This window comes from Anser anser, assembly GCF_964211835.1.
Source record: "Anser anser genome assembly, chromosome: W".
In the NCBI taxonomy this organism is placed as follows: Eukaryota; Metazoa; Chordata; class Aves; order Anseriformes; family Anatidae; genus Anser; species Anser anser.
The window spans coordinates 1436005-1447895 of record NC_139731.1 but is presented as its reverse complement, the minus strand read 5'-3'; the positions used below and the strand labels follow the sequence as shown (position 1 = coordinate 1447895).

General features: G+C 44.9%; 2 protein-coding genes across 4 annotated transcripts in view; one reads left to right on the top strand and one right to left on the bottom strand.

Moving 5' to 3' along the window:
• LOC310888686 (uncharacterized protein) overlaps window positions 1–9236 on the top strand; it is a 73377-nt gene extending 64141 nt beyond the window's left edge. The window contains exon 12 of one of the 3 annotated variants that reach the window (XM_083815639.1): window positions 8816–9236. In XM_083815639.1, coding sequence (XP_083671765.1) covers window positions 8816–8920 — 105 coding nt within the window. In that variant the 3' untranslated portion in view covers window positions 8921–9236. The remainder of the gene's footprint in view (window positions 1–8815) is intronic. The other 2 variants (XM_083815638.1, XM_083815635.1) reach the window with 2 other exon arrangements.
• Window positions 1–11891, bottom strand: part of LOC310888609 (uncharacterized protein) — a gene marked incomplete at both ends in the record, with an annotated part of 380131 nt that overhangs the window by 137798 nt on the left and 230442 nt on the right. The gene's annotated exons all lie outside the window — the stretch shown is intronic.

The following is an 11891-nucleotide window of genomic DNA, read 5'->3' as shown; positions in this document are numbered from 1 at the left end:
TTTTAATATCATCAATTCGTGTCTCTTCTTCAACCTTTGTTAGTAACAATTGGATTTCATCAGTCAGTTCTCGGGGTGCCCATTTCTTAAGCATCATTATCGACACATCACCTTTTCTCTCCCGAAGTCATCACAAATTGGGTGCTATTTATTATTCGCAGTACCAACAACGTAAAGCAAGGTATCATACAAGGTATAAACAATAATGTCATTACACCACATAAAAATAAAAATAGCATCCTTTTAACCCATGGTCCACCGGGCAACCACGAAAAGAAATCCCAATCCATACCCTTCCAGGTTTGTACTGGGACGTGGGCTAACTTCCTAATTTCCTTTGTTATCTGTTTAACCACTTTCCCATTATCATCAATTTGTAAACAACAATTAGAATCGTTCATTTTTCCACACACTCCCCCTTCTTCTGCTAGTAAATAGTCTAAGACCATTCTACGTTGAAAGATAGCATTCCTCATCTGAGTGGATTGATCAGCCAGAAGATCCAAGGTCGTCGCTGTTTGATTGGTTACAACTTCGAGGATAGCTTGCGACCTAATTATTCGGTTCAAATTATAAATAGGTTCTCGGGCTCCTGATACCAACTCATTCGGGTTCCAGGTAGCTGGCCCATAATGCTGTATGATTCTTTCAGGAGGCCATTCATCCTTTCCCCATTTTGGGGCACTATCCCCGGCTAAGGAAGTATCAATAGATCGTTTCACTCTGTTCAGGTCATCATATAATCTTATTCCTAAATGATTTCCTTGTGTTTGTGACAATAAAAAGAACAAGGGTCTTATGTACCCCACATAGCATATTCCTGACCAGTTTCCGGGTAGCCTCTTGTAAGCATGTTTGCCACACACCCAATAATGTCCCTTTAGGGCCCACGTCCCGTTTGGAAAAGGACCATCCCATCCCTCTTTAGCCTTTGGGGCGTGATAATACAGAGTGCCCTTGTTACCGAGTGGTCCTGTTACAATGTCTGCCCCGTTTGTACTCGTATATGCGCACTTCCAAGCTCCCACGTTGGGTTTCCACTTACAGTCACAATTCAGTTCTCTTTGGCGGCCTGTCATATTATAAGCTGACCAGAAATGTTTAAAGAACACTCGCCTCCCATTCTCATTCTGCCATTTCCAACGATAGACCCGCACCACATGCTATTCCTTAGAGGTGTTATCACGCTGACAGCTCAAGATTTGACCATTGAATCACAGAATCACAGAATCACAGAATCACAGAATCACAGAATCACAGAATCACAGAATCGTCTAGGTTGGAAGAGACCTCCAAGATCATCTAGTCCAACCTCGGCCCTAACACTAACAAGACCTCCACTAAACCATATCACTAAGGGCTACATCTAAACGTCTTTTAAAGACCTCCAGGGACGGTGACTCAACCACTTCCATGGGCAGTCCATTCCAGTGCCTAACAACCCTTTCAGTAAAGAAATTCTTCCTAACATCCAACCTAAACCTCCCCTGGCGCAACTTTAGCCCATTCCCCCTCGTCCTGTCACCAGGCACATGGGAGAATAGACCAACCCCCACCTCTCTACAGCCTCCTTTAAGGTACCTATAGAGAGCGATGAGGTCTCCCCTGAGCCTCCTCGAGGCTGAACAACCCCAGCTCCCTTTTATTTATTTATATTAGTTACTGTCCCTTGTTTCAATTTCCACGCAAACCTTTTTATTGCAGGTTTTTACTATCTTTTCCTAATCTTCTTCCCAAATGTCCCAATTCTCTGGGATTAAACTCTTCTTTCCACATACAAACTTTACTATTTCAGATTATTGATGAGCCCCGTTCCAATCACAAATCCACAGGACTTCGGAAAAACACCCAAGGCACTCAGTCTTCTGTCTTCTAGACAAACAATAACACCTTTTTCACAAAATTTACATTTCAACAAGACCGAATTTCAAGCCGAATGCTAATTTTTCTCATGCACTTTGTTAGTAAGCCTATAGGAAACAAGGAATCACTCCTGTGTATCCGTCGAGATGGGGGTTTAAAAATGTATTGAGGCCTAAATAAATTCGCTCTCCCCCTTCTTACCAAATTCCCAGGGCTCAGGCCCGAACCACCAAAGAAGTGACTCTCCATTCTACCACTTTGATAATCAGTCAGCCCCTCTCCCCCGATACTTGGGAAACTGACCGAACACCACCGTGAATATACCGAAACTTCTAAACTGTTACTTAGATAATGCTCCCACCTTCCTCCTTGACACAGTCAAAACATTTAAGAACAAAACAGGATTACAAGATGCACCACCGGGGGTGGATTGTTAGGATATAGAGGTGGTAGGTTATCCAATGACTCCCATTCATCATCTTTTTCTTTTTCCTTTTTTTTTATTTTTTATTTTTTTGTTCTCTTCTTCTTCAAACTTCTCGTCTGCTTTTAGTGTAAATATTGAGGCTGGAAAAGGACGTGAGGTCCTGATCCATAATCCTGCATAATCACTTTCCTCCTGGCTAAAAGGTTCCTTTGAATTAACATGTATATTTAAGGCCTGGCAAACCCAGTCTTCAAAGGATCTGAAAACGGGCCAAAAGACATGTGGTCTTAAAGGCTCCTTTGGCCATTCTGTCATACAATACTGGACCATTTTTAATTTACTTTTTTCCTTTTCTGGGGCCCCTATCGTTCCAATTTCTAATCATTATCCCTAATGGACTTTCTGGTGGTGGACCCACCCAACCGAACGGTATACGCCTTAAATACTTACGACTCCATCGTCTTCGTTTGGATCTTCGCGCTCAGAATTACAGGCAAAATATAGTGCTGCAGCCGGCAAAGGGAGCTCATAAAAAAATCTAAATCTTTGCTTGCCCTTATTCAGGTTCAAGATGGTGTTAATCCCGACCTGACTCGAACAGGAGCCACCAAATGGTGGGGGCGCCCCTCCTAGATCAAGTCAGAATTCAGGAACCAAGACCATCCCGGACGAGCCCCCAATTGTTATAAATGACTGAGTCCCAAATAGGATTACAATCAAAGTTTACAATTTATTAAACGAATAGAGGCAAGCAAACAGCGCTGGGTGCGCCGGGAGTCTCTGCTCCACCAGGACGCACACCTGTTACGTAAGGCGGCTGGTTTTTATGCTCCTAGGCTAATACATATTCATTACTACTTCTAGAAGAGGCAGGGTTATTATAATTGGTTTCCCGAATCCAAAGTCCTCCCAGGTGCGCCTGCTTATCAGTCTCTGTTAGTCTCTCGGGGGCCGCTCGGACAGGGAGGCTCATATTCTTCCTCCTTATCTAGTGGTCTCTTGACCGGCAGAGTCAGCAGTTTTTCTCTGAAGAAATCCCTTTGTTCTCTTCTCACCTAAACCCAGGCCTCAATGTTAACCCTTCAAATCCCTTAGTGGCACGAATTGCTGGACCATTCTTTACAATAGACCAAGAAATTTGTATGGTCTCACTTATAACAAATTTGGTGCCGTGACTCGGATGAAGGCGGATTGACTGAGGATCCTTTCGGGGGAGGCGCCCCGCCGATTTCGGTGGCCCCTGGAACGGAAAGCCTCACTCGAGCCCTTCAGCGGCGAACCCTAAATTAGGCACAAGCAAATAAAACCGGTAACCCCAAGCAATCTTTGTGCACGAAGACCGAATGAAGACTCAGGATTGAGTAAGTATAGGCCGGTGATCCATTCAGTTGGGGTTGGGAATCCCGGAACACAATAAACAAGAAGTCCAATTGCGGACGAAGCGAGTGTGGACCCCTCGGTAGTGCGGTTCCCATATCCCGCGAGGGACTGGGCCACGAAAAGGGGGAAGCGTTTGTGTGTGTGTGTGAAGGTGTTCCAGAAGATGGGGCAGAAGAAAAGTAAGCCTTCTGGCCTCATGGGAGGGGGATCTAGTGACATAGGGATACCTTCTATTCCCCCTAAATGTCCGTTAGGGTTAATGATTAAACATTGGAGTGATTCCCCTTCTAGGCGGGGAAAGAGCAAAGTTAAAATGATTTATTATTGCATTGAAGTGTGGGGTAATAAGCCCATAAAAGGGGACAGTGTTTTCTGGCCCCCGTTTGGCTCTTTTGAAGATCTGTCAGACCCTCAATATCTACGTGAATTCTAAGGAGCCATTTAGCTTGGAAGAAAGTGAGTATGCCTACCTTTGGATAATTTCAGACACAAGGACGTATCTGTATCCCTTAAAAGAAAAAGGAGGGTGGGATAAAAAGAGGAAAGACTTAGAAGTCCCAACACCACCCCCGCCCTATGTTCCACCGCCTGCACCGACGGCCCCCGTCCTTAATGGACCCTCTGAGTCAACAGTATCAGGAGAATCAGAATCGGACTACGAGACACAAGGGTCAGTAACTAGGAGCAGGGCAAGAAATCAAAGATTTGACTTAAAGGAAGGATTATACCCTTTGTGGGAAATAGCAATAGGGGGACCTCAGCCGGGAATGGGGTACGTGGCTGTTCCCATTAACTCAGGGGATGTAAGAGACTTCAAGAAGGAAATGGGAAATTTATTAGAGGACCCACTGGGAGTGGCCGAGCGAGTAGACCAATTTTTGGGTCCGAATATATATACCTGGGAGGAATTACAGTCCATCCTGGGAATCCTCTTTACCTCAGAGGAGAGAGGAATGATAAAGCGCGCTGGTATGCGAATTTGGGACCAGCAGCACCAGCAAGGCCCGGCTGCAGATATTAAGTGGCCAATGCAGTCGCCAAATTGGAATAATCAGGATCCCGTACATAGAGGTCACATGCAAGACCTAAGAACCATCATAATTCAAGGAATATGGGAATCGGTCCCTAGAGGGCAAAATATAAATAAAGCCTTCAATGAGCAGCAAAAGAAAGATTCCCTACGGAATGGTTGGAAAGGCTGCGAAAGAGCCTGCAGCTATATAGTGGATTAGATCCAGGAACCCCGGTAGGGGAGGCGCTGCTCAAAACTCAGTTTGTAGCAAAGTCATGGGTAGATATTAGAAAAAAAATTAGAAAAAATAGAGGATTGGAAGGACGGGGGCTTGGATGAACTCTTGAGAGAGGCACAGAAAGTATATGTTCGCAGGGAGGATGAGAAGGAGCGAAAGCAAGTACGCATGATGATGGCAGCAGTACGGGAAGGTCAGAGAGGGATCAGACCAAGTCGGAGGTCTGGCCCAATCCACGGGAAGTTTCGAAAGGATGAGAAGGGTAATCAAGAACAAAGAAACGTGACCTGCTTTTATTGTAATAGGAAGGGTCACATGAAGAGAGAGTGTAGACAAAGAAAGGAAGACGAAAGAATGTTTAAGAGTGAATAGGGGTGTCAGGGGCTCTATTTGCTGGGGACCCGAAATAAGTGCGAGCCCTTGATAAAATTAAAAGTGGGTCCCCAGCGCGAAGAGGTAGAATTCCTTGTAGATACAGGGGCTGAAAGATCCACAGTCCAAACCTTACCCACTGGATGTAGGGCCTCCGCAGAAAAAGTTCAGGTAATTGGAGCAAAAGGGGAGCCCTTCGGGGTCCCTGTTATAAAAGAAGTGACAGTCGAGTCAGACTCTAAAATGGGTAAGGGATCGTTACTCCTAGTACCGGAGGCTGAATATAATTTGTTAGGTAGGGATTTAATCATAGAATTGGGAATAGGGTTAGAGGTAATAGATAAACGGTTAGAAATCAAATTATGCCCGCTTCAAGTAGAAGACGAAGCTAACATTGTTTCTGGGGTCTGGTACACTCCAGAAAGTGTAGGAAAATTAAATATAAACCCTTTTGAAGTAACCATAAGCAATCCGGAGGTACCAGTCAGGATAAAACAATATCCCCTTTCAGAGGAAGGTAGGAGGGGACTAAAACCCGAAATTCAAAGACTGCTCCAGCAGGGACTGTTAGAGCCTTGCATGTCTCCCTTTAACACCCCTATCTTACCAGTAAAGAAGAAAGACGGTAAATATAGACTAGTACATGATCTAAGGGAAATTAATAAGAGAACTGTTACTCTGTTCCCTGTGGTGGCAAACCCACATACCCTGTTGAGTCAACTACATCCGGACGATCGATGGTATAGTGTAATCGATCTGAAAGATGCATTTTGGGCATGCCCCCTGGACGAAAAATCCAGAGACTATTTTGCTTTCGAATGGGAGGACCCAGATACACATAGAAAACAACAATTGAGGTGGACAGTTTTTCCTCAGGGCTTCACGGAATCTCCAAATCTGTTTGGGCAGGCCCTGGAGCAAATTTTACAAGAGTACAATAAAGTGCCAGGCACAACAATGATTCAATATGTAGATGACCTGCTGGTGGCAGGGAAAGAAGAATCGGCTGTAAAACAAGCCAGTATTGATTTACTAAATTTCCTCGGCTCGCGAGGACTGAAAGTCTCCAAATCAAAATTACAGTTTGTGGAAGAAGAGGTAAAGTATTTAGGCCACCTACTGAACAAAGGGACTAAAAGATTAGACCCAGAGAGGGTCAAGGGAATTTTAGCATTAAAAGCCCCATCTACCAAACGGCAGGTGAGGCAACTATTGGGGCTCACAGGATATTGTAGACAGTGGATAGAAGATTATAGCGGAAAGGTCAAGTTTTTGTATAAGAAATTGGACAAGGATGGGTTGCTCAAATGGACCAGGGAAGATGAAGAACAGTTAGAAAGGTTAAAAGAAGAACTTATACATCCCCCAGTTTTAAGCTTCCTTGAACTAAGGAAACCATTTTTCTTATTTGTAAATAGCACTGGAGGAACTGCTTATGGGTTGCTTGCCCAGGAATGGGCAGGAAGCAAAAAACCTGTGGCTTATTTATCTAAACTACTAGACCCTGTTAGTCGTGGCTGGCCTAGCTGTCTACAGGTGGTAGTGGCAGCTGCCCTGTTAGTAGAAGAAGCTCAAAAGATTACTTTTGGGGGAGAAATTAAAGTCATCTCTCCCCACAATATACGCGGGGTTCTCCAGCAGAAGGCTGAAAAATGGATTACAGATGCAAGGCTGTTGAAATATGAGGGAATCTTGATATCCTCACCAAAGTTAACGTTAGAAACAACCTCAGTACAAAACCCCGCCCAATTCCTTTATGGTGAACCGAGTGAACAGCCTGAACATGATTGCCTCAGAAATATAGAGGAACAGGTAAAACTAAGACCCGACCTAGAAGATGTAGAATTACCCTTAGGGGAACGAATATATATAGATGGATCCTCGAGGGTAGTGGAAGGGAAAAGAAAATCGGGATATGCACTAATAGATGGGAGAACGTTTGAAGTAATAGAATCAGGCCCTTTGAGCCCGAGCTGGTCGGCACAAGCCTGTGAATTATATGCTATGCTGAGAGCTCTGAGATTGCTAAAGGATAAAAGTGGTACAATATACACTGATTCTAAATATGCCTGTGGGGTAATACACACCTTTGGGAAAATATGGGAAGAGAGAGGACTTATGAATTCTCAAGGGAAAGGGCTGATTCATCAGGGATTAATTCTTCAGGTTTTACAAGCCGTTAGAGAGCCAGAGGAGATTGCTGTGGTATACGTAAAAGGACATCAGAGAGGACTGAGTCCTCAGGTTAGGGGAAACAACCTAGCTGATCGAGAGGCAAAAAAGGCGGCCCTCATGTATGTATATGAGGTAACGAAAAGAGCAGATTGCCCGAGCTGTGGAAGGGGAAAAGATTTGAAGAAATTCCCCTGCTATGATTGCTGGAGTGAGTGGGGAGTCGAGGGAATAGAGTGCAACTGCTCTGAGAAAGAAACACCTCCTTATAAAAATTGTTACAAATGTGGGCCGGCCAATTCGCTGTGGTCAAGTGGACCTATTCCGCTTCCATTGCTTTGTTTTACCCTTATAGAAAAGCAGAAAATGAAACAGATGGGAATAAGGGAAACTGAAAAAGGGGAATGGGTCCTAACTGATGGGCATAAAGTATTGCCAAAAACAATGGCACTGAGGGTGCTACGGAGGTTACATGAACACACGCATTGGGGTACCCAGGCGCTGGTAGATCAATTTGCCATGAATTACATGTGTATAGGGGCATACAACATAGCAAAGGGAATTGTAAACGATTGCATGACTTGCCGGAGGGTAAATGCGCAACATATGAGAAAAAGGGTTCCGGGTGGACGGGAATTGGCACACTGACCCTTTGCAAAAATTCAGCTGGATTTCACCGAACTTCCAAAAACGGGGCGATACAAATATTTGTTAGTCATTGTAGACCACTTCACGAATTTTGTCGAGGCATTCCCTACGGCAAGAGCTACCGCGCAAACCGTGGTGAAAATATTGCTAGAAAATATAATTCCCCGATATGGGATCATAGAAACAATTGATTCCGACAGGGGACCACATTTCGCGTCTAAGGTATCCCGTGACACTATGAAAGCTTTAGGAATTAATTGGGAATATCATACTCCATGGCATCCTCAGAGTTCAGGAAAAGTAGAACGAATGAATGGGGAAATTAAAAAACAACTGACTAAGCTAACGTTAGAAACAAAAACTTCTTGGATAAAATGCCTACCACTAGCTTTGCTAAATATACGCACTAAACCCAGGACCGATCTGGGAATCTCGCCTTTTGAAATGTTGTATGGTATGCCTTATGATCTGGAAGTACCCCTTGATCATCCCCATCTGCAAGATGCCCAATTAAAACCCTACCTAATACAATTAATGAATAGGCGTAAGGAGTTGCAGAAAAAGGGTCTAGTTGCACAGCGTCCCCCGTTGGACATGGCAATACACAAAGTACAGCCAGGAGATAAAGTCCTGGTAAGGACTTGGAAAGAAGTTTCACTGACACCACAATGGGAAGGTCCCTATGTTGTTTTGCTCACTACAGAAACAGCAGTCCGAACCGCAGAAAAGGGGTGGACACACGCCAGTCGCATTAAGGGACCGATCCACGACGAAAAGTGGGAGATTACTCCAGGAACTGAGGATCTGAAGCTCACCCTGCGACGGACCCGATAAGTATCGTGGGTAGAGGCAGAGGCTCTCCTAGCCCCTGAAGACCACTACTGCTGCCGAGAAGAACTATAACCTTGTAGTTGGCTGCAACCCAACTGACGAGTGAGGCAGAGGAGTGAATAGGTGGGGAAAAATGAGCCTCGGCCATTCCTACCGGTATTTGAGGGTTCTCGCGGTGATTGCATCCTGCATCACGACTCAACATCACCCACACCAGCCTTTTCAGTGGAGTCTCATAAGATGGGACAACGCCACTGTGGTACAGCAAATCACCACGGCTGGTGCCCCTAGCTTTAAGACTGACCTTTGCAACATAACAACCGTAAAACCGTGCAATAATCAATCAGATTTCTATCTTTGTCCAGCCTCTAACCCAGGAAAAGGTTACTGTAATTCCCCAGCTCAGTATTATTGCGCTTACTGGGGTTGTGAAACTATTGCCTCAGCATGGAATCCAGGTGCGGGAAAAGATAAATATTTAACTGTCCAATTTGGGCCTAAGGGTTGCAGTAATCGGAATAGGGTTGAGGCGGTCTATCACCGTAGAGCAGGGACCGTACAAAAAGGGAACTGCACGTTTCTGTGGATGAATGTAACTAACCCTACGGATCAGGGATGGATTCTTGGGAGAACTTGGGGAGTACGATACTATGAGCATGGGGCCGACAGAGGAGGATTTATTCTAATTAAGAAAAACAGGCCACCAGGGACACCGCAACTCATCGGGTCCAACCGAGGTTTGGGAGATAAAGAACAACTTCATAAAGTGCCCCGTTCCACACAATCTAGCAGAAGCACGAGTACAACCGAAACAGCACCCTTTCTAACACAACTCCCCAGCGTTACTGAGGGAAATATGGTTGCCCCTATAAGTGGTATGTGGAAAGTTATAAATGCCAGTTTCCAAGTGCTCAATCAAACAAACCCAGACATAACAAGAGGGTGTTGGTTATGTGTTAGTGTTAGGCCTCCGTACTAAGAAGCAATAGGAGATGTGGGGACCCCTGAGTACTCGAATGAAACCAACCCCCACAAATGTAGTTGGGGACAGGAGGTCGGGATAACGCTAACTCAAGTTACGGGAAGAGGTAGATGTATAGGGACAGTTCCAAAAGGGAAAATAGACCTATGTAATATTATCGAGAACGGGCATCAGTCACATGACTGGTTGATCCCCGCCAATAATACCAGATGGGTATGTTCATCTCTGGGGGTAACTCCATGCTTATCTTTGAAATTGTTCAACTCGTCTCATGATTTCTGTGTACAGGTAGTAATTATCCCAAGGATTCTTTACCATTCTGAGGAATATATGTACACCCAACATACTGTGGCAGAATACCACTTAAAGAGGAGGGAGCCTATTACGGCTGTCACTTTAGCCACTCTGATGGTTCTAGGGGCTGCAGGAGCCGGAACTGGAATTGCCTCTCTGGTAAAACAAAGTCAAGAATTTACCTCTCTACGCATTGCTGTAGATGAGGATTTGGCCCATATCGAGCAATCTATATCAGCTTTAGAGAAATCTGTTAGATCGTTATCTGAAGTGGTGCTTCAAAATCGTAGAGGATTGGATTTAATTTTCTTACAACAGGGAGGACTATGCGCAGCCCTACGAGAGGAGTGTTGTGTATATGCTGATCACACTGGGGTAGTAAGAGACACCATGGCAAAACTGCGGGAAGGGTTAGAAAAACGAAAAAGAGAAAATGAAGCCTGCCAAAATTGGTACGAATCCTGGTTTAATTACTCGCCTTGGCTCACTACCTTACTATCAACCATAGCAGGACCTTTACTGTTGTTTATATTAGCACTGACTTTCGGACCATGTATATTCAGTCGAGTAATCGCGATAGTAAAAAACCGGTTGGAGGCTGCTCATCTTATGCTTGTGCGCACGAGATATGAATCCCTGGAGCAGGAGGAAGATGGTGCAGAGACTTTAGTGTTAAGCAAGCGAATACTCCAGAAGTTCAATGAACAAAATATGTTGGAAAAAGAAAAAGGAGGGATTGTGATAAATTAGTAGGGGGGTTGTTCATTGTCTTCAAGGATGTAAAGAATCTGATAAGGTTTCGCAATTCACAACATTGTGATAAGGGGATTAAGCGAGTAGATAATGAGGAAGGGAGGTTGGGAAAACATCCTTGTTAAAACAAAGGATTCTGTGAAGCAACCCACCGCAAGACATCCTGTTTGCTGCTTCACGACCCTCCCTCCCTTGAACATGAGTACCACTCGTGAAAAACAACGACCCCCAACAACGGACCGCGCAGCTTCAGAAGGCTCAACAAGTCCTGACAAGCCGGAACTTGAATGCTATAAAACAGTGACGCTGGAAAGGGAAGTTGCGTGCTGTGGTGGAGCGGAGACTCCCCAGCCGCCCAGCACTGTTTTGCTTGTGCTTGCTTACTTAATCATCTGTTCAATAAAATATTTTTGATAGACCAAGAAATTTGTATGGTCTCACTTATAACAAGAAGAGCAGATTCTGTCCCACTGTGACAGTGGAACAAGTCCGGGACTGCCTAAGGAAACTGGATGTATATAAGTCCATGAGGCCAGATGGTATACATCCCAGGGTGCTGAGAGAGATGGCTGATGTGGTTGCCGAACCGCTCTCCATCATATTTGAAAAATCATGGCTGTCGGGTGAAGTCCCTGGTGACTGGAAAAAGGGAAACATTACTCCCATTTTTAAGAAAGGGAGAAAGGAAGACCCAGGGAAAAACAGGTCGGTGAGCCTCACCTCTGTGCCTGGGAAGCTCATGGAGCAGATCCTCCTGGAAGACATGTTAAGGCATGCACGAGATAAAGAGGTGATCCGAGACAGCCAGCACGGCTTCACCAAAGGCAGATCTTGCCTAACCAATCTGGTGGCCTTCTATGATGGAGTGATGGCATCGGTGGACAAAGGAAGGGTGATGGATATCATCTACCTGGACTTG